Source organism: Lolium rigidum, chromosome 7 (assembly GCF_022539505.1).
Source record: "Lolium rigidum isolate FL_2022 chromosome 7, APGP_CSIRO_Lrig_0.1, whole genome shotgun sequence".
NCBI lineage: Eukaryota > Viridiplantae > Streptophyta > Magnoliopsida > Poales > Poaceae > Lolium > Lolium rigidum.
Window position 1 is genome coordinate 357,151,010 of NC_061514.1, and position 22,105 is coordinate 357,173,114.

Here is a 22,105-nt window from a genome sequence, read left to right on the forward strand (position 1 = left end):
CCTCCACACGCTCGCTAATGTCAACGAATGCGGACCAGTATCCTGGCTCGGCAGCAAACTGGGCGACCATCTGCTCCGATGGGCCGGAGCTATGGCCTGCAGTCAGTGCCGCTTGCTCTGATTGGCCTATCATGCCTGCTGCAGTCAGGGCCAAATGCTCCGACTGAACGGTGCTCGGTCCTGTGATGATGGCCATCTCCTCTTCACCAGCGCCGGTACTGCTTCCGGCACCATCATCACCTGATATAAACTGAACATACACCATGGGCTCTCCGTACATAGCAGCACCAGGTGTGCTTGCAAACCTCATGTACGTACCCCAATTTCTATCACTCTTTACCTCCCGCAAACCCCAACGGGCAGGTGTCCCATCATTCCCTCCTACGACGATGAGAGCCTCAACGGTCATCTTCTTCCCACGCATCTCACGCCCAAACTGTGCTCGGATGCATCTTCTAACATCCAAAAATTCTCTATTGACCATGTCTGTCACTACAACTTTCATCGACTCGCAGCGCGACACATCGACACCAGAAAATTCGTCGCGTACGATGTCTCCATAAAACACTAACACAGTTTCCATCGTACCTACCGCACAACCATATTTTTAAAATAATATTAGATTACAACACAACAATATTTAACATGTGATTAACATTTTTAAATAATCGTAACGCAACACCATCTTTAATATTTTTAACAGCATTCCATAATAATTCTATTAGAAGCCTACCGCTCACTCATTCCATAATAAATTTAACAGCAAACATAAGACGACACTATTTTTAAATACGCGACAAATTTTAATACTACCAACTACAAACTAAAATTAGAATAAGTACGATACCTCAACTCCAGCCCGTGCGCTACACTTCTAATTATATCTTAAAATACTTCCACCTTATTTTAATACTCTCCGCACATTTATATTGTCAGCATCATACTATTATACGTCTACTTTAACATGGATCTTGAATAGATCATTATTTACTACTAATATTCACCAGTACTTAGTCCACTTAGTCCTAATATGCACCATTACTTAGTTTAATTAGAAGAGATCATTATTTACTACTAATGTTCACCGTTATTTACTCTAATTAGAAGTTCATCAATCATACGAGATATATTTCTACGCACATAGTCTATATATTTTGCATGTTGCATACATAAAACATAAATTCTAAACGGCCCATTCAATTAGCTATTTACTCCTAATCTACACCATTACTTTGTATAATTACAACATTTTTTTAACCCTGTCTATGCATGCAACCGGAGCACATGCACTAATAACACAAACTAATTACGTTCTAACTACATGCATAAAATATAATGGATCTGCTTGTTATAAGACTTACCTTGATCTATCTTCTCTGCAGCTAAATCAGCTCCTGCACCGTACACATAATACTTGAGAGAGCTGAGAGAGAGTGTGAGCGAGCTGAGAATGAGAGTCAGAGTGTGAGCAAGCTGAGAGTGACAGAGTGAGTACGCGCATAGAATGTGAGAGCTGAGAGTGAGAGTGTGCGATTTAAATAGAAGAGGCTGTATAGCGTGTACAGAACTCGCATCTCTTACAGCATCCGAATAATAATGTAGCAAACTTCAGTCAGCCTCGTACTCAACGCAGTCACGGAAATCAGCTCGCTTAAGCACGAAATCGAATCAATGAGCTAAAAGTCACCGCACTGCCTGCATGCACAGAAATATTAGAACGGGAAAGCAGCCTCGGAATCAACGCCGTCAGTCTCGGAAATCAGCGTGGCCCTGCCTCCACCGTGTGTGGCGGCAAGTGCCACGTCGGCCTGCCGCCACCGGCGCCGGCGGCATGGCCCACCACGGGGTAACGTTGATGTGATGTTGGGATGATGGATTACAGGATCAGTTTATTTCTATCGCCGCGCGCGTGTGGAGCGCTGGATCCGCTTCCTTCCTTGCCGATGCATGGAAATGGAATGCATGCTGAATCCACATACAGTCAGCGACGGGTCAATGCCCATAGAGTCCAAATTAATTAAGCCTATCTCTTCCTCTCTCTCTGAAATTAACGCCGCTAGCAAGGGGATACTGGCAATGATACTCCTAATATTTGTTGAGTCTTATAAAATTCCTAAAATAAGCAATAGGCCTGATTAACTCAGGATAATTACGAGGGACATCATAAATATCACTTAGCAAATTGGGGGTTGGTGTCACAGAAAAAGGAGTTTGGGGGACTAGGCATTCCAAGCTTAGCCAAAATGAATATGTGCGTCCTTCTTCCTGGATTAAGAGGTACCAACTAGACAATAACAAGCTTTGGAAACAAGTGAAAGATTATAAGTATAATGTCAACATCCAAACATCTTTTCTTGTTCTTTTGTAGGTGTTTCACCATTTTGGAAAGGGGTTGTTAATGGAAAGTAGAGAATGGTAAGAAAAAATTAAGTTCTGGGAGGATCATTGGTTTGGTTCTTCCAGTTTTGAAATCCAATACTCGAAAATTTATTTCATGGTTAATGAACAAAATGGCACTAGTGCTGAACTATGGGATGGTTTACACCTAAAAGTGACCTTTAGAAGGTGTTTTGACCACAAGCAGATGTTGTTATGGTCTGAAGTGTTACAAATTGCTTAGACCATTCAGATTACTGAAGATGAAGATAATCTGATATGGAAGCTTGAGTCAAATGGCTTATATAGTGTCAAATCCCTATATGCAGTGGTTTATTTTAGAGGAATTTTACAAGTCTATATACAAAATGTGTGGGAAATTAAAATACCACCAAAAATTCATTTCTTCTTATGGCTGTTGTCTCCTAATAGGATTCTCACCTAGAGATAATCTAGTTAAGAGACAAAATCTGGATGATCTGACCTGTGTCTTCTGCAATGAAAGTGAAAATAGTACACATTTGTTTTTTAAATGTGTAGTTGCTATCTATTTGGTAAGAGATTTTGCATGTGACTAGGCTAGGTTCATCCCAGGTTTCATTAGAATCTTTGGCTACTTTCGGGAGCAGAATAAAACTCATAAGATGCTTAACATATTAATGCTGCTATGTTTATGTAGTATATGGCTCACCAGCAATGACATATGTTTTAATCGTACTCCATGGATGGACTTACAGGTCATCTTGCGAAAGACGGCCTACTTCCTTGCTCAGTGGAATGTGGAGTAAGAAACAAAACTTGAGACTAAAGGTGAATTCGCTGGAGGCCTTAGCCCATGCTCCACCACTTCTGTTGTGGCTGGATCCTGGTTGATGCCTATGAAGAAACTGATGACAGCTGATGAGGTGGAGCTGATGAACCAGTGATGCGCTGAGGATGAGGCTCTCAAGATTGTTCCCTGATCTAGAAAGGACCGTGGCAGCCAATGCCTTGATGATTGTTGGTCATGGTGAGCATTTCAAGATCGTGGATAGATTATAATTCACCACCTCTGCAAAAAGTTGAGAAATTTGGTGCTGTTGGTAGCTTGTCTAGTGATCTGGGAAAAAAATGATTTTGGTGTGTTGATGGGGTGATCTGGATGCTGTAATGATACTTCTTTCCCCGGGTGTGCTCTGTGTGTGTATGTGTGTGTGTGTGTGTGTGTTTGTAAAACCTGAATATTGTAGGACGGTTTCATGGAAATGGAACGGGGGGGGGGGGCTTTTCATCTAAAAAAATAATAACGCCGTATGTAGTATAGACAAAAAATAATCCCACATCCCGAACACAAAAACTGGAACAAAAATGCATAAAAGAGGAGCGAAGAATCACAAGTAAGTAAGAAACACGAGATTCGGGTTATATCTGGTGTTCAAAGTTTTGCCCAAGAATTTCATTCTTGCTCGAGGAGATTCCCCTTACTCCAAACAAACCAAGAAACGCTCAGGGCGACCTAGAACAACTTAAAGAAAACACAACAAGACGTGACATCGTTGATGCTTCCGGCGGAAAAAGTTACAGCGGCATCCTTCCCCTTTCAGTCGCCCCCTGCCGTAGTGGAGTTCGATTCCCCGGAGTCGCGGCCTCCACGAACGCTCCGGTCACCGGGAGGCAAGGAATAGGGTAGTAATGGTGAGGAGGCACCGGCGCGGCCCACCGCTGCCATAGAGCTTGGTGCCCGAGTGGAAGTGGTGGTGTTGAAGTCCTTGTGTTGCTAGACTGGTTCTAGGGTGTAGTTGTCTCGGTAAATTTCTCCTGAACCGGATGCCATTCCTGGTGGATGCAGCGGAAGGACTTGTCTGGCAATCAATGTAAAGTGAGGGGTATGTGTGAAGTTCACAAAAGGACACGGTACGTTATTGGAGAAAGATGAGTGACTATTTATAAATGTGGATTGCAATGTGTAAGGGTTATTTTGGCAAGGGTTGGGTCCAGTTGTTAGTTGTTGCACAAGGGTGAACACGTACGGAGGCACCGACACAACTGATGTAGGCCTAAGGGCATCTCCAGCGGCGCGACGCATTTCGGACGTCCGAAATGTCCGTTTGCGTCGCGCGGCGGACGCTCGACTGATCGTTTTTGTCCGCGCGTCCGTTTGCACTGGGGGTGGCTCCAGCGGGCCGACACATTTTCGCGTTTGCATCAATTTATGATGTTTCCAAACAACAATATAAGGAAATCAACAAAGTCATACTCATGAAAATAAGATAGTATTTCTCTAGGCATGATCTTCATGGTCAACCAATGTCCACTGATGCTCAATCAGATCCGTTTGCAGCTGTTTGGAGACGTTCTTGTCAATGACTTGTACATTCCTATATAGATAGTTCTGCCAAGATGAAGCTCCAGGAAGTGGCGCAACTAGCTCACCTTGGAAATCCCATTGGTTCTCATTGCGGCCATCAGGACGCTCGTTCTCAACGATCATGTTGTGCATGATCACGCATCATGTCATCACCTCATGCATGGTCTTCAGCGACCATGTTCTTGCCGGGTGACGGGACAATTGCCCACCGAGCTTGGAGCACACCAAATCCGCGCTCCACATCTTTCCTGCAAGCCTCTTGCATCTTGGCAAACCTCCTCGTCTTCTCGGAGTTTGGATTACGGACAGTCTTCACGAATGTGGCCCAGTCAGGGTAGATGCCATCAGCAAGATAATATGGCTTGTCATATGCATTTCCATTGATTTCATAGCTCACCCGGGGAGCTTTGCCTTGCATGAGCCGGTTGAAAACCGGTGATCGGTGCAACACATTGATATCATTGTTGGAACCGGCCATGCCAAAGAATGAATGCCAAATCCATAAATCTTGAGATATGACAGCTTCAAGAATGACATTTTTTCCCTCCTCATGCCCGCTGTACGCACCCTGCCATCCAAATGGACAGTTTTTCCACTGCCAATGCATGCAATCTATGCTGCCAATCATTCCTGGGAAGCCTCTAGACTCGTTGATAGACAGGAGGCGCCTTGTATCCTCAACAGTTGGCTCCCTACAGTAATACTCTCCGAACACGGCAATCACGGCTCGGCAAAACCTGTACATGGCCTCAAGACAGGTGCTCTCACCCATTCGAAGATACTCATCGAATATATCCGCAGCCATTCCATATGAGAGCATGCGAATAGCCGCGGAGCATTTTTGGTACGAGGTGAAGCCTAACGCACCTGTTGCATCGCGTCTGCATTGAAAGTAGGGGCCGTAGTTTCTGACGCCCCGTAGAATGACCAAGAACAGGTCCCTTGACATCCTGTATCGGCGCCGGAACAGTTTTTCCGGGAAGATCGGATTGGTGAGGTGGAAGTAGTCCTTGTGGAGGCAGGCCTGCCCTTCCACTCTGTTGCGCGACAGGTTCATGGTGCGCCCCTTCACAGAGCCCCGGTGCTGCGGCCCCGGGTTAGAGGTGAACTCGTGGATCATGGAGGCCGCAGTAGTTGCCAATGTCTGCGTCGACTCATCGGACTCCTCGTCGGAAGAGGAGTCGACAACCTCCGCGCAGAACTTGTCCAACATCTGCCACATGTCCATCTGCGTGGGTACAAACTGCGGATCAATGGCCGCGCACAATAGCGCCGAAAACACGAGTAGAAACCTACCGGCGCAATTGACCGAACAGGTCGTGGGCGGCGCGGAAGGGCGGCGCAACCGGGAGCGTTTCGGCCGAAAACGGCCGGCAGGTACGCGGCGGAGCACGCTCCTGCTCTCCCGCGCGGCAAGAACGGAGCCGACGACGACTACTGCGGCGCTACGGCCGGACGGCGGCGCTAGGGGTGGGGGTGGTGGCGTCGCACTAGGGCAGGAAAGAAGGGGAACAAGAAGCAAATCGAAGCGGTCGCACTAGGACTGAGGTGCACAGAGAACTCAAAAGGGCATGTGGCGGAGCTCCCTGCCATCATCCTCCATCCCACGCGTTAGGGCATCTCCAGCAGACCGACCCAAACGGTCCGTTTTTGTCTGTTTGGGTCGGTCAGTGGACTGGATGCATCGCGCGGTCCGGCCGGCCCTTACACCTTGCGCAGCGGAGCGACCCATTCGGTTCGAACCTGGCCAAATCATCTTACATTTCATTTCTCAAATGTTGCATATATATTGGTAGATTTTCTTGAAGCAAATAAAACTTAAGTAAAAACACAATAAAAACATAGTAGAAACTACATCGTCTTTGTCTTGGCGTCGCCTAGTCGTCCTGGTCGGAGTGGTAGTGGCGGCGGCACGTGGTCTCGTCGAAGACCTTGACGCTGACATCGCTGTGGTCGTCGTACTTGAAGACGGCGATGTGTTTGACATAGACGGCGTGCGATCGGGCGAAGCACCTCCAAGCGTTACGGAGGAACATCTGCCCCTCGATGTCGAACAACACCTCCGCGGGCCCAGGCCGGTCGCATCGCCGAACACGCGCAGGAGGATATGGTGGGGCTCTTGCCCATCGACGACCGAGGTGAATCTCTGGGGCAGGCGCAGCCTATCCCAGCTCATTCCCTAGTGGATGGTCACACTAAACTCAAAGCCAGAGAGGTCAATGGTGACGCGCTCGAGCGACGATGGTGGTGACGGCGACGCTCGTGGCTGACTCTGGCCTCTCCCCGCTACTCCTTCCTCGTTGGCCTCGGATGTGGCCTCTCCCACGTCCACGGCCACGGCCCGAAGGCCGTCCTTGGTCCCCTCCCTCGAGCCTATGCCGCCGGTCATTGCTGCGGTGATGTTGTGCTTGTTGTGGTGGTGGGGAATGGAAGATGAGAGCTTGTGGAAGAAAATGGTCGACGCTTGCTTGCTTATAAAGGGTCGGAGCATTGGATGCCGGCACGTAGAACAAAACACCGACATTGATGGACGGCACGCGGCGCGGCTAGAGTAGGAGCGCAGGCGTCGGGCGGCGCGGCCAGAATACTTCCATTGATGGCCAGATGTAGACCGTTGGGTCGCTTCCATGCAGCCCCAAGATGAACGTGGGCGGACACGGTTGCCGTCCGCGCCAACACATCTGTTCCCCAAATTTGGTGAACGGATACGTCGGGGCGGACGGGTCGGTCCGTTTGTGTCGCTCCACTGAAGCGTGCACGAGCTGTGTGTCTATCCGCACGGACCGAAACGGATAGCCTAGGACCATTTGGGCCGGCCTGCTGGAGATGCCCTTAGATCCTAAAATGCCTTAGCCATCACTTGATGTTTCTATTCACTTACTATTGCCGACGAAAACAAGACCATCTGTTAGAGAAAGAATTAATATTTACACTTACAATCTTATTACATAACTTGAGATGTTTTAGCTTCCAATTTACCTACCGGATTTTACATGCGATCTAAGCTAGGCTAACACTTCCTGAAACTTCACTAAACCATTTTTTTATTTATAGAATGCATGAGCAAAATTATAACATTTGAGCGTATGTACTTCAATTAAAACACGTGCGTATTTCTACATCTAGTATAATGAAATTACTCACCCCCGCCATTATCATCAGCAGCCGAGACAACTGCGGCATACTTTAGCAACAGGTTGAGTTTCAAGGTCCAATATATTAGTAAAATCTAAAAATGGTCATCTCATCACGGTAACTGCAGATTTTCTGATGCATACACCACACCAAAGCTCTAAAATGCTAGTAGGGAGAGAGCATTGCATTGGTATTTCGTGGCCCTGCGAAACAATAATCACCAACACAACAAGAGTGAACAAGTATCTTAAACCAGTATCCAAACACACGGCCATCATTGGACAAATCAGCAGCTGAAACAACTTTCTTGTATTAAGAGTTCACAATATAATGTGCAGTGGTTTCAAATTTTAAAATTGAGAACTGTATGAATAGAGAAATGTGAGAAGGATTAATCATGGCTGTAAGAATGTGAAAAAAGAAAATAGTGGTTCATGGTAACCATGAACATTGAGCATGCAATCACCAACAAAACAATTAGAAGCCAATGTTCTAGAACCAAGGAAAATCGATCAGAATAACTGCATATTCGCACCATCTCACATTATCAATTGTTAATTTTCACTTCCGCTAGGAAACAAAATATCAAAATTTAATATAACGCAATTCATCACAACATCAAGTGAAACCTAAACATGCCAGTTATCTGAATCACTCTTGCCGGACTCCCGGAGTGCCCCGCGCATGGGACTTCGGAGAACGAACACGGGGGAGTTGCTGGAGGAGTTACCTGCCACACGGCAACTTGGGAAACTTCAATTCCGATTACCAAAAGATGCACACCACGGTGTTGTCGACGCCGCGAAGCCTGTACCCCCTTCGCCAGCGCAGAATCGGTGCCGCTCGCCTCCTGCGCTACCGCCAACTTCCGCGCCACGAACGCCATCACCATGCCGATGCCCACACCTGCCACTGCGTATAGCAATGTACGGCAACACCATGACTACGACATCATCATGGCGGCCAGCTCCAACGAGGGGTGTCGCCGACGTGGCATCTCCGCCGCTTCCTTCTCCTTTCCCGCACCTCAGAATTAATCATCGTTTTTTTAGATCGAAAGAGCAGCCGGGAGCAGGAAATAAAAGGAGCAGACAATTTTCAGGAGATTATTAAGGGGAAGGAGAGGGTCCCAATTTTCTCGCAGAGACCTGCGTTGACGCAAAAGAAGGGGTCTTCTTGATTTTTTTTAGATAGACGGGGAAGGACAGGATTGTTTCCTGATTTTGTTTTTTCTTCAGATTTTGGTTGCATGCCGTATGATTAGTAGCTAGGAAAAGGAATAATATTTAATCACGCCTTAATATTGGGAGTAGTGGGATCTGTGGGAGTAGGGTCCAATTGATTACGATTTATATCTTGATTAGAGGCAAGGAAGGTCCGGAAGGAGGAGCAATTTTACATGGAAAGTAGATTGGATGGATGGATTTTGCGCGGAGGATTTGATTTAGATCAAGCGGCCCAGATGTTTCGAATCTCTTTCACCAAACACGCTGTATGACGTACGACCAACTGAAATATAATAGTAAAGACTATGCAAACATTGACAAAAGTGTACGCATCCTTATTTTTTGCAGCTTCATTAATGTTTAAGTACATTTAAAAGCTTGGTAGATTTTTTTTTTGGTATGTCCTAATTAATAATCTTAAGGGGGGGGGGTTTCTAGTGCATCATTATGTCAGGCCCTTTTAGAAACTTTTAGAGTATAAATTGGACGGTTTGCTTGACTGTCTACCGTTTTTATGATCAGATGTGTCTTACAAGTTACAGTGTCTTCATAATAATTCGAGATGCATTATATATACTGGGTATTGAAAAGTACTACTAATAACCAACTATCATGAAATTATGAATTCTCCAAATTTCTCGTTTACATAACTTGACTTGCTAGGCCCGTTAAGATGACTTTGGTATACACAACTTTTCATGCTAGTTTTTCAATAAATGTGTATAATATTAAATCTAAATTTAGGTTCCTTTGTTTTCACTACAACCATGGGAGCTTCAGTCGGAGATAGAAAACAATATAGCTAAACTTGCCATCGTCGATCAATTTGGTTTGATCCATTGTGATACAAGGTTTGTAGTGCATACTTGTTTCTAAAAATGAGCGAAGCCTGTTACAGATAATGAATAGTTTGTTGGAGATAATAGATAATACCCCCTCCATCAAATGAAACATGTGTGAGATTTATAAAAATTCAGATGTATCTTGATACAGGCATATCCAAATTTTAATACCCAAATTTTAAACACGTTTCATAAGACGGGCGGAGGGAGTAGCATATTGACGAAGAATAGTTAGTTGGAACTTGGTCTCTTACATAATTTTCCTACATTTACTCTGCTAACTTAGTTAGATGTTAAAAATATGCTACTATCAATGTAAAATTACTACCTAGGCTGACCCCTATTTCTCGATGGCCCAGGGCGGGCCTGGGCGGGCGCTCTGCCACCCCAGCCTATGGGATGGCCTGATCACATGCGAGCTAATCTAAAAACAACTTTAGAGCAAGAATAATAGTATAGCCGGCGAGTATAGCAGTTTGTCGCGTTATTTATAGTCAATCTATAGCTAGCATGTTCAACAGTGAGTTATAAAAGTGTAATCCTTTTAGTGGATGATCCACCTTTTACACTCACAAGGTGACTAGGAGCACATGCTTGATCTAGCTGTTGCATTAGAGTACATTTTCCTTATCTCTCCTAATCTCTCACCTCTAACTAAGTAAACATATAATATTTTATCTTTTATAGCCACCTGAATGGATCTTATTGTACTTGTTCTTCGTGTCCTCATCTTAGTTTAACTGATATGTCTGAGTGTGGATTTTTTTAGTTCGAGCTAACATAGCTCTTTTTTTTCCATAAATTCGAAAAAGATACTTTAAAGTTTCAAAAATATCTGAAAAAAATCTTGATGTAGGTAATGTTGGGATCTATGTACAAAACTTCAACTCGAAATACCTTATATTCGAAGCTGCACAAAAATGACAAAATCTAACAGATTTGGATGTTTTGAAATCTTGCATTGTTCACTACTATAGGTGTCGGATTTTTTTATTTTCTCTCAGCCCCAAATATATGATATTTCGAGTTAAAATTTTGCATGTACTTAGACCACAATATTGTCTACATCAAGATTTATTTTCAGATTTTTGAATCTTTGAACCACTGGTTTTGAATTTTTCAAAAACCGCCTACACTGATGGTTTTCGTGATATGTCTATAAATCTAAAAAAAATAGTGTGTGTACGCCACTTCTCAAAAGAACATTATTAAAGCATCTCTAGCAGACACCTCAAACCGCAAAACTCTAAAAGCGTGTATCCGAGCCACCCCAAAGCAGATTTACGAATTGAAAAAAGAACGCATATATACTGGATATGGTGCATATTTAAAAAAGATTGACGCCGTCAGATAGAAGTTCATATATAAATTTGCTACGCTCATACAAAAGCTACTGGAATTCGGCTATTGTTTTCAAGCTAATTTTCTCGCCACAACAACCTACTACCAACATTTGGCTTCGGGATGCTCACCGGAGCCTTGTGTCGTGGCGGCAGCTCATCGGCGGCCTCCTCACTCGCCATCGCTGTCGAGGTTGACGTAGATCTTCCCCCGCTCCTTTGCGACTAGCCGCCACTCCTCCGCCTTGTCCGCTTCGTGGCGGCTCGTCTACGAGATGAGTCCGATGACGGTGTCGAGTTGGCCCTCATCGACGAAGTCGCCGGGCGAGAAGCCAGCTTCCTTGCCGAGCTTCGGGAGGAGCCGCTCGAGCTCTACGTCGTCGAGGTAGTCGCCAGGTGCAAACACAGGCGCCGACGGGTCGTCGGGATCCATCTTCACCACAATGTCGTTGACGGCGACTGGTGGGAGCTCGAGGACGACGAAGCGGCGGCGGAAGAGGATGAGCCGTGGCGACGGTACGCAACGAACTCATGTTTGGAGAACGTGGGCAGCGGGGCGACGTCGTACCCGCTAAATTGGTACGACCCCCGGATTCGCGCCGCGTCGGAGCGGACCTTCTCCGCCTCCGTCTTCTCGCCGGCACGCTGGCTCGAGCTCCCGCCGCGCTCGAGCCCGCTTCTGCCGCGGCCAATATGGTCGCCCCGGACACCATGGCTCGTCGGCGGGAAGCGGAGAGGCGGAGGAGCGGCTGGATCTACGCGCGCACATCGTCGATTGCTCGCCGGCCGGCAGTGGATTTCTCATCGGCGGGAGGCGGGGAGGCGGAGGAGCGGATGGGGTTTAGCCCCCGTCGGCCTCTCCGACCGCCATAAATACGGGCTATTGGGGCTTTTGGGATGCGGACTGAATCCATTTTCCAGGCCAGCTGATGCGGTGTGTAGTCTGGCCCAAAAAACGCCTCAAACCCGCATATCAGCCCAAACTTGCGTTTGCAGCTGATATGCGGTGTCTGCTTGCTCTTATGTCCACGTGTACATGTACGGTCTTACAACATGCTTTTATCTCGCAATACTTAGCCTAATTTTGGATGCCCCGATGACGCAATGAAAAATATTCAGGAACCAAGACAGAAACCGCTTCATAATTGCCGGTAGTATTGTCGTCGTCGAATCCTTGACACCAAATCCATGCGGTTTGTGAGACTGTTGCCCCAAGTTTGTAACTCAATCAAACTTTTTTTTTTCTTGAGAATCAAACTCAGATGATTTCAATCACATTGCATGCTGCGTTTTGCTCAAAAGAGAATAACTAAATTGCAGGCTGCGATCAGCAGGAAAATTTCAATTCCAAGTAGAGGATGAACACTGCACTAGTCACACCGCTTCAGTCGTTAGAAAACACTGCACAACCCAAAAGGCTTCTCTGTATTACCTAGCCGTGTAAGAATATAAACGCTGCCCGCACAAATCAACGGGGCACACTGATACAGACATCAACCACCGACACATCTAAACTAGATGTACAACGCCAATTTACATGATATATATCACCAGCACGCCAAGGGCAAAGAATGTGGCTACGAATTTGACTAGTGTGTGTTGCTTTTCTCAGTCTTGCTCCGCTATGTAGTTTGGTAGCTCACCCTGGCAAAGGTACTCGTCGCAGTAGGACATCGACCCCCAGCCCCTCCGTAGCCGGAAGATGTCCTCTGTGAAGGTAGAGCCAGACGTTCCTATGAAAACGTTTGACAGCGCACAGATTGTCTTGTCGAGCATGGCCTCAACCTGCAAAAGGGATCCAGCTTGTTACTTAGTATAACCATCACCACCCTCAATAGGAGAATCAAACCAGAAAAAGGACAGGAATTGATAGATTTATACCTGATTATCTCCACCCATGTGATCTCTGTACAACAAGGCATCCCATTTTTCAGAACTGTGATGCTCTGGTCTTTTTACAAGAGGTACTTGCCTGTCATTGAATACAACCAAGGACTGCAGAAGATTTGTCTCGCTCTCAGCAGCATCAGTTGACAGATATATCAAGGGGGCATTAGCTTTCTCAACGATTCGCAGGATGCATTCTGCTGCCTGAGGGATGGGGAAGAAGCAGCTCTCTTTCTTCACATTACTGCACAAAAAATGGAACCAGTTAGTGCCAATCAGGAGAAGATACTCGCAAATTATAACAGCATCTGTGTGATGAACCACAAGTCATGCACAAAGCATATGATGATGGGCAGGTTCTGTCATCAATAATCTCCAAAGAACCTCAAGCATATGGTTATGCATATGCTACAAAGACTTGACGTGCAAGCACTAGCTCACACAAATATGAGCTAGATTTCTGTCAAGCCAACCACTAACCACATGCCAACATTACAAATGATTTCTTTGAAATCACAGGGTACATATTAATTTTGTAAAGCTGGTAAAACTTCAAATACTGCTGAAACTTCATAGCACAAACTAAAAGAAGCTAATGATGTATTAGCATGATCTGAAAGCAGAAAGCAGCTGCCTAGTCACAATCAATAGCAAGTAACATAAAGAACCTCAAGCATATGGGTTATGGATATGAGCAGTATAACTACAAAGATTTGACGTGCAAGCACTAGCTCACACAAATATGAGCTGGATTTCTGTCAAGCCAAACCTCTAACCACATGCCAACATTACAAATGATTTCTTTGCAATCACAGGGTACATATTAATTTTGTAAAGCTGGTAAAACTTCCTGCTGAAACGTGATAGCACAAACTAAAAGAAGCTAATGATGTATTAGCATGATCTGAAAGCAGAAAACAACTACCTAGTCACAATCAATAGCAAGTAACATAGTAGACATTAGTATGCCATCACGATTTTTTTTCCATAATATATCATATATTTGTGGATATATCCAACATGGAAAAGAAATGCCAAAACAAAGTTGAACTCAGTCTGTCTCTATTGTGGCTTTGTCTAGAAGTGTTGAGAAACAGGAAAACTATAAGTTAAAGGCGATTGCTTATATCAGTTCACAAATGAGGTTGCTGACCTCACATGATCATCCAAGTCAGTAGAAAACATTTTATTATCAGGAACTGTTGAAACAAGGAACTTCATCATGTGATAGCTCATCTCTACAAAATTTTCTTTGAAAATAACCATACTATTATCAAATAATAAATTTCTATATGATTGTTTTTTAAATATAATAAATCCTTCAGGTGTTGCAGAAATTACCTACACTAAAAGCACTGTAAGGTGCTGACTGGTGGTAAGCATTGAGTACTGTAATACAAGTGGATTGTAGATGTGATTAGAGTGCTAGTTAGTTAACATATACTAAGCAATCCACAGCATGATGAGACAAGACCCAGAGCAGCAACCATCTCAAAACTGGTCATGAAGTTATCAAGTTAATCCTTTTAGCTGAGCTTGGCATGAGGTAATTTACAATATAAGGCAGAGCTGCTCATAAACTTTGGTCCACCCTCATTAAGGTTTCTGAAATATTAGCATCAGTTATCGAAGTAAAATTTACTGTTACCAGGGAAAGATTTTAGAAAAGATAAGTTCATTGATCTTTAATTCCAGAATGACCATTTAAGTTTTATAAGAACAAAAAAATTTAGTCAGCAATTTAGTTCTCAGTACTAGACACAACTCTAAATTAAAAGACAGTAAAAAAATGCCATGTAAGTCATTCAACAAGGATGCTCTTTCGGTGTGTTAATTTGATCATATACACATGTCATTACCGATCACTCAACACCCTACAGAGAATAACCAAGTGGCTCCCTAGAAGACAAACTATATGGTATATGAGGCTTATTTTATCTTTAGGAGGATATCGGAGATCTGCAGTATCAAGCGGACAGTTCATTAAAAGCCCATCAATACTATGCATAACAAATCTGATCAAGTGTGTAGTGGTCAAGAGTTGACTTGCGTATAAAATTTACCTGCCTAGATCTAAACCAAGAACCATTTTTTATGAAAACTTTAACTACACAAGTTGCATTTTCCAAAATTGCACCGTCCAAATCAACATCAAGCGAACAATGAGTAGAAGAGCATTATGTTCTGAAACCCTATTAATCACCACCTGTAAGAGAGGGATAAAGGAAACTACTAGAGCCCAAAAACAAAATGCAGCCCTGTCAGCATTTTAGATCACCAAGTTTGACAAAGAACCTTGATAGATGCATGTTGCTAAAACATGGAGGTGACAGGTATCTTACCAGAATTTAAGAAAGCCATGTCGCCGAAAATGCAGAGCAATGTAGTTTCCACCCAAGAAAGTCTGCACAAATCGCTGCGCAGTGAGCATTATGAGCCGGCTTGGCTGGATCAAAGTCCTGCATTTGTGAGCCAGTGGACCACCAGGCTGCATCAGCCACTCCTCCTCAGCATCAGCGGAGAACATCTCGCCGATCGCAAGCACCTCGGCGTCGGTCGTAAACTTTGGCGTGATGTCCGCTACATATCTCTTCTTTGGCTGTTTCAGTTTCGCGTCCTCTGGCCAAGCAGCCTCGATCTTCCCCATCGAAATCCCGAGTCTATCCTTCAACTTCTTGATGTGATCCTCATCCATGTAACACGGCGGCGACGCGACGTAACATATGAACTGATCGATGCTCACTTTCTTCCTTGTCTCTGCGAACTCCTCGTAGGTGATCACAACCTTCTTCCCGATACACTTGTTGATGTTTTCGATATCAAGCACCTTGTCGTACTGGTAATCGACCTTCTGGCTGGGAACCACCAAGGTCCGGCCGAGAAGCGCGGCGAAGAACATGTGCTTCTCCAGGCAAATCAGGTGGTTGGACATTTGGCCGGAGAGACAGATGGCGAAGAGGTACCGGTTCTTCTTGGGGCTCCACTCGATCGTCCGCCGGTTGTACGGCAAGTCCTTCCGCCTGCACCCAGGGCCCGGCAGATCAAGATCCAGAGCACCGTCTTCGGTGGCATTGCGGGCCCCGGAGTGGTGCGTGGAGAGGAGCGCCTCCTGGATCTCGCGGTTGATCTTGATCTGGGTGAGGAGCGCGGCGTGGAGATCGGAGAGCGGGACGGGGGTGGGAGTGGAGGTGTTGGTGGGGGTGGAGGTGTTGGTGCGGTTGAAGAGGCTGAGGAGGCCGGAGCGCTGGGAGCGGAGGAGGTAGAGGGCGTGGAGCTCGGCCTCGCGCATGCGGGAGGCGGCCGGGTCGGCGGCGGAGGAGGCGGAGGGGAGGCGGATAGAGGCGGGGAGGGAGGAAGCCCCGCCGAGGGAGAAGAAGAGGACGATGAAGAGGACGGGGAGGGAGATGCAGATGAGGAGGTAGCGGCGGGACCAGAGCTGGCGGCCGAACGATGCGGCGGTGGAGGGGAGTGCGGGGCGGAGGGCGGATATGGCGAAGGGGGCACGGGAGCGGGAGGAGGGGGACGGTGGCTTGGTGTGGTTCTGGGGGACGAGGGTCTCGAGGTCGTCGTCGTCGTCGGAGACTGAAGGTTCGCGGTCCATGGCGGCGGACGGTGGGAAGTGTCGGTGTGGGGCGGGAGTGGCGACGGCTGAGGGTGGAGTGAAGAAGGGGGAAGAAGGTTGCTGGTGATGGTTAGGATGGAGGGTGGATGACGGTGACCGTCGAACGGTGGATGACTGCGTGTCGTCTACTCGGCACTCGGGAACGAAAGGTAAACCTTTTTTTTTGGAAAATTTGCCACATGACACTCTTATTTTATCGCATTTGCTGCAACATACCATCTAATTATGTTTTTATGAGATACCATTACAATTTTATGACACATTTATGAGAACATATCAGTAATCAGTTGGCTAAAAACGGAAAATTTGCACTTTGTCTTCAAAATCAGTCATCCTATGCAAAAGTGCAAAACTTTCCGTTTTTTGTTAGGCGGCATGTTCTGGCAAATGTGGCACAAAATTATAATGGTATCTGGCAAAAACACAATCGAGCGGTGTGTTTCAGCAAATGCCCAAAAATAACGTGTCCTGTAGCAAATTTTCCCTTTAACGGAACGCAAAACCTTTACCTCGTCCATTAATTAAGCAGAAAGTGCCCAGTTTTTAGGAGAAAATCGTGCGAAAACCTACAACAAGGCAAAGCCCACACCCACAACCACCCACACGCGCCACAAGGAACACACCTAGCCACCCACAAAAACTACACAACCACGAAGCTCATGCTGGCCTACGCCAAACAGATGGCTCCTCGAGTAGAGATCGACAACTCTGAAACTAAAGATGAGCTCTAGAGAGGAGATGCGCAAGACCTGCGCCGAAGGGGACCTTCATCGCCGGACCGCCTCTCGCAGGTCATCATACACCGCCGGAAGGTAGCTTCGACTTCAGAACGAGAGGAGACCAACACGAAGGCAAACGGACACGCCAGAACGGAGCCGACTAACACGGTCTTGCCGCTACCAAACCATGCTCATCACCATAGTTGTTGCCTCACAAGCCTCCACCTGGAACATTCGCATCTCCGGTTGACCACGTGCCAACCGAGATGTCGTCTGCGTCCAACCCGTCAGGGGCACAAAGAGGATCAACGGGTCCAAGACGACACCCTCAAGAGGGGAAACGACGATGGAACAACGTCGTCATCCGACCCCGCAAAGCAGGATCAAGGCTTTCACCCGGATCAGTGAACCCGAGGGTAGCAAAGTTTGAAGAGCTCCACAACCGCCCCCCAAGGAGGACGACGACATCCACGAACGCCGCACGGTCAGGCTTTCACCCGGAGCACTCAAGCCTCCACATCCCCACTCGGCCGGACAGCAAGACGGAGTCTGAAGCGCCACCAACCTGCACCCCATGGACACACACCTCTTGTGCGGAAACAGCGCAACCGCCGCACAGGAGACACCACCACCCCCAATACCAGACGATGGAGCTCAGTGAACTTTGTTGCCACCACCAGCACCTCACAGGCTTGAAGTCGAGCTGCACCACTGCTGCCAAACCAAGCTCGCCGAAGCAGAGCACCACGGACGCCGCCAACCCCCACAGAGAGGGGGCTTCAACGAACGCCGAGACAGGGAGCCAAGACGTAGATCCGGCGGTCGCAGAACGCGAGTTCCCCGATCCAGTCGACATGCCGCCCTCGCAGCCACTACGGCCGCCAAACCGCCCAGAAAACGCGGGGCCGCCCCACCTTCCAGCTCCACCGAAATCCGCGCCGACCAGTGTGCACTTGTTCATGGCAAAGATGGGGTAGATTTACGAACAAGGATTTGAAGAACCCGAGCACCAATGTGCTTGGATTTTGAAAAGATTTGAATCTCCTTTATGGACAAGGGCATCATCAAACATAATAGCAAGGTTTGGCTTGTCAATAATGAGCAACTACTGTTCAAAAATTTATCTGCCTTTCACAATGGTGTCTTCTTGTTTTAGACAGTATGTGACCTTAATTTTATACACCTCCGTTTGGTATTAATCGATACGGACTCACGCACGAAGTACACAACGTTCTGGTAGCAGCCGGCATCCACTAATTCCGACCGAAGGTAGTAGAAGGCAAAAATCATTTACAAGAGGTCAACCATAATGCAACCAGAAGGATAGAAGGGATAAAAATACACTCTACTACTCCTAGCAACTCCTAAACCTACACAATGCAAGGCAGCAGTTCACTGCAAGTCTGCAAACAACTTAGTAGACCTTATCCTCGGGGAGTTCACCTTGCTAAGATGGAGTAGGTTTAGGAGTATTGTTATAACACTAACCATCATTCTACTTTGAACTCGTTCCCGTTTTGTGATTTTCTGAAGTGGGCATCGCTCCTCGTTATGCTCCAATCATTTAAAATGCGAATGCTTCGTTAGTTGAACGGCAGGTAGTGTAGGTAGTGCAGTATTTGCTAAGAAAACACTAGTTGAGTGATACGTCTTAAACGTATCTATAATTTCTTATGTTTTATGCTACTTTTATGATGATACTCACATGTTTTATACACATTATATGTCATTATTACGCATTTTCCGGAACTAACCTATTGACGAGATGCCGAAGAGCCAGTTGTTGTTTTCTGTTGTTTTTGGTTTCAGAAATCCTAGTAAGGAAATATTCTCGGAATTGGACGAAATCAACGCCCAGGGTCTTATTTTTCCACGAAGCGTCCAGAAGACCGAGGGAGATACGAAGTGGGGCCACGAGGTGGCGACACACCAAGGCGGCGCGGCCAAGGAGGGACCCGCGCCGCCCTAGTGTGTGGGCCCCTCGTGTCGCCCCTAAACCTACCCTTCCGCCTACTTAAAGCCTTCGTCGCGAATACCCCAGTACCGAGAGCCACGATACGGAAAACCTTCTAGAGACGCCGTCGCCGCCAATCCCATCTCGGGGGATTCAGGAGACCGCCTCCGGCACCCTGCCGGAGAGGGGAATCATCTCCCGGAGGGCTCTAGCTTCATCGCCATGATCGCCTCCGGATCGATGTGTGAGTAGTTCACCCCTGGACTATGGGTCCATAGCAGTAGCTAGATGGTTGTCTTCTCCTCATTGTGCCATCATGTTAGATCTTGTGAGCTGCCTATCATGATCAACATCATCTATTTGTAATGCTACATGTTGTGTTTGTTGGGATCCGATGAATATGGAATACTATGTCAAGTTGATTATCAATCTATTATATATGTTGTTTATGTTCTTGCATGCTCTCTGTTGCTAGTAGAGGCTCTGGCCAAGTTGATACTTGTAACTCCAAGAGGGAGTATTTATGCTCGATAGTGGGTTCATGCCTCCATTGAATGCGGGACGGTGACGAGAAAGTTCTAAGGTTGTGGATGTGCTGTTGCCACTAGGGATAAAACATCGATGCTTTGTCTAAGGATATTTGTGTTGATTACATTACGCACCATACTTAATGCAATTTTCTGTTCTTTGCAACTTAATACTGGAAGGGGTTCGGATGATAACCTGAAGGTGGACTTTTTAGTCATAGATGCATGCTGGATAGCGGTCTATGTACTTTGTCGTAATGCCCTGATTAAATCTCATAGTACTCATCGTGATATATGTATGTGCATTGTTATGCCTTCTTTATTTGTCAATTGCCCAAACTGTAATTTGTTCACCCAACATGCTATTTATCTTATGGGAGAGACACCACTAGTGAACTGTGGACCCCGGTCCATTCTTTACATCTGAAATACAATCTACTGCAATTGTTCTTTACTGTTCTTCGCAAACAATCATCATCATCCACACTATACATCTAATCCTTTGTTTACAGCAAGCCGGTGAGATTGACAACCTCACTGTTACGTTTGGGCAAAGTACTTTGATTGTGTTGTGCAGGTTCCACGTTGGCGCCGGAATCCATGGTGTTGCGCCGCACTACACTCCGCCACCAACAACCTTCACGCGTTCCTTGAATCCTACTGGTTCGATAACCTTGGTTTCTTACTGAGGGAAAACTTGCTACTGTACGCATCACACCTTCCTCTTGGGGTTCCCAACGGACGTGTGTCTTACACGCCAGCAAGGATTTTTCTGGCGCCGTTGCCGGGGAGATCAAGACACGCTGCAAGGGAAGTCTCCCACATCCAATCTCTTTACTTGTTTTTATCTTGCTTTGTTTTATTTTATTTACTGCTTTGTTTTCTCTTATATCAAAAATACAAAAAAATTAGTTGCTAGTTTTACTTTATTTACTGTCTTGTTCTCCATATTAAAAACACAAAAAAATTAGTTACTTGCATTTACTTTATTTAGTTTGTTTTATTTACTACTGCTAAAATGGGTACTGTTGAGAATACTAAGTTGTGTGACTTCACTAGCACAAATAATAATGATTTCTTATGCACACCTATTGCTCCACTCGCTACTACGACAGAATTCTTTGAAATTAAACCCGCTTTACTAAATCTTGTTATGAGAGAGCAATTTTCTGGTGTTAGTTCCGATGATGCTTGCTGCCCATCTTAATAATTTTGTTGAACTTTGTGAAATGCAAAAGTATAAGGATGTAGATGGTGACATTATAAAATTAAAATTGTTTCCTTTCTCCTTAAGAGGAAGAGCTAAAGATTGGTTGCTATCTCTGCCTAGAAATAGTATTGATTCATGGACTAAATGTAAAGATGCTTTCATTGGTAGATATTATCCTCCCGCTAAAATTATATCTTTGAGAAGTAGCATAATGAATTTTAAGCAATTAGATAATGAACATGTTGCTCAAGCATGGGAGAGAATGAAATCTTTGGTGAAGAATTGCCCTACCCATGGACTGACTACTTGGATGATCATCCAAACCTTCTATGCAGGATTGAATTTTTCTTCGCGAAACCTATTGGATTCAGCTGCTGGAGGTACCTTTATGTCGATCACTTTGGGGGCGGCAACAAAGCTTCTTGATGATATGATGATAAATTACTCCGAATGGCACACGGAAAGAGCTCCACAAGGTAAGAAGGTAAATTCTGTTGAAGAAACCTCCTCCTTGAGTGATAAGATTGATGCTATTATGTCCATGCTTGTGAATGGTAGATCTAATGTTGATCCTAATAATTTTCCTTTAGCTTCATTGGTTGCCCAAGAAGAACATGTTGATGTGAACTTCATTAAAAGTAATAATTTCAACAACAATGCTTATAGGAATAATTCTGGTAACAACTATAGGCCATATCCTTCTGCTAACAGTAATGGTTATGGTAATTCTTATGGGAATTCTTACAACAATAATAGGAGTGTACCCCCTGGTCTTGAAGCCATGCTTAAAGAATTTATTAGTACACAAACTACTTTTAACAAATCTGTTGAAGAAAAGCTTGATAAAATTGATATTCTTCCTTCTAAGGTTGATAGACTTGCCTCTGATGTTGATCTTTTAAAATTGAAAGTTATACCTA

The 22,105-nt window shown here is 45.6% G+C and overlaps 1 protein-coding gene across 1 annotated transcript; it reads right to left on the reverse strand.

Annotated features, from left to right (window-relative positions):
• Positions 1–12,657: 12,657 nt before the first annotated feature.
• On the reverse strand, positions 12,658–16,795 carry LOC124675391 (O-fucosyltransferase 5-like). The gene is made up of 3 exons (XM_047211468.1): positions 15,496–16,795; positions 13,148–13,397; positions 12,658–13,051 (listed from the first exon to the last, which is right to left on the reverse strand). The coding sequence occupies exons 1-3, from the start codon at positions 16,752–16,754 to the stop codon at positions 12,875–12,877; spliced, it is 1,686 nt and encodes a 561-aa protein (XP_047067424.1). The 5' UTR covers positions 16,755–16,795; the 3' UTR covers positions 12,658–12,874.
• Positions 16,796–22,105: the final 5,310 nt, after the last annotated feature.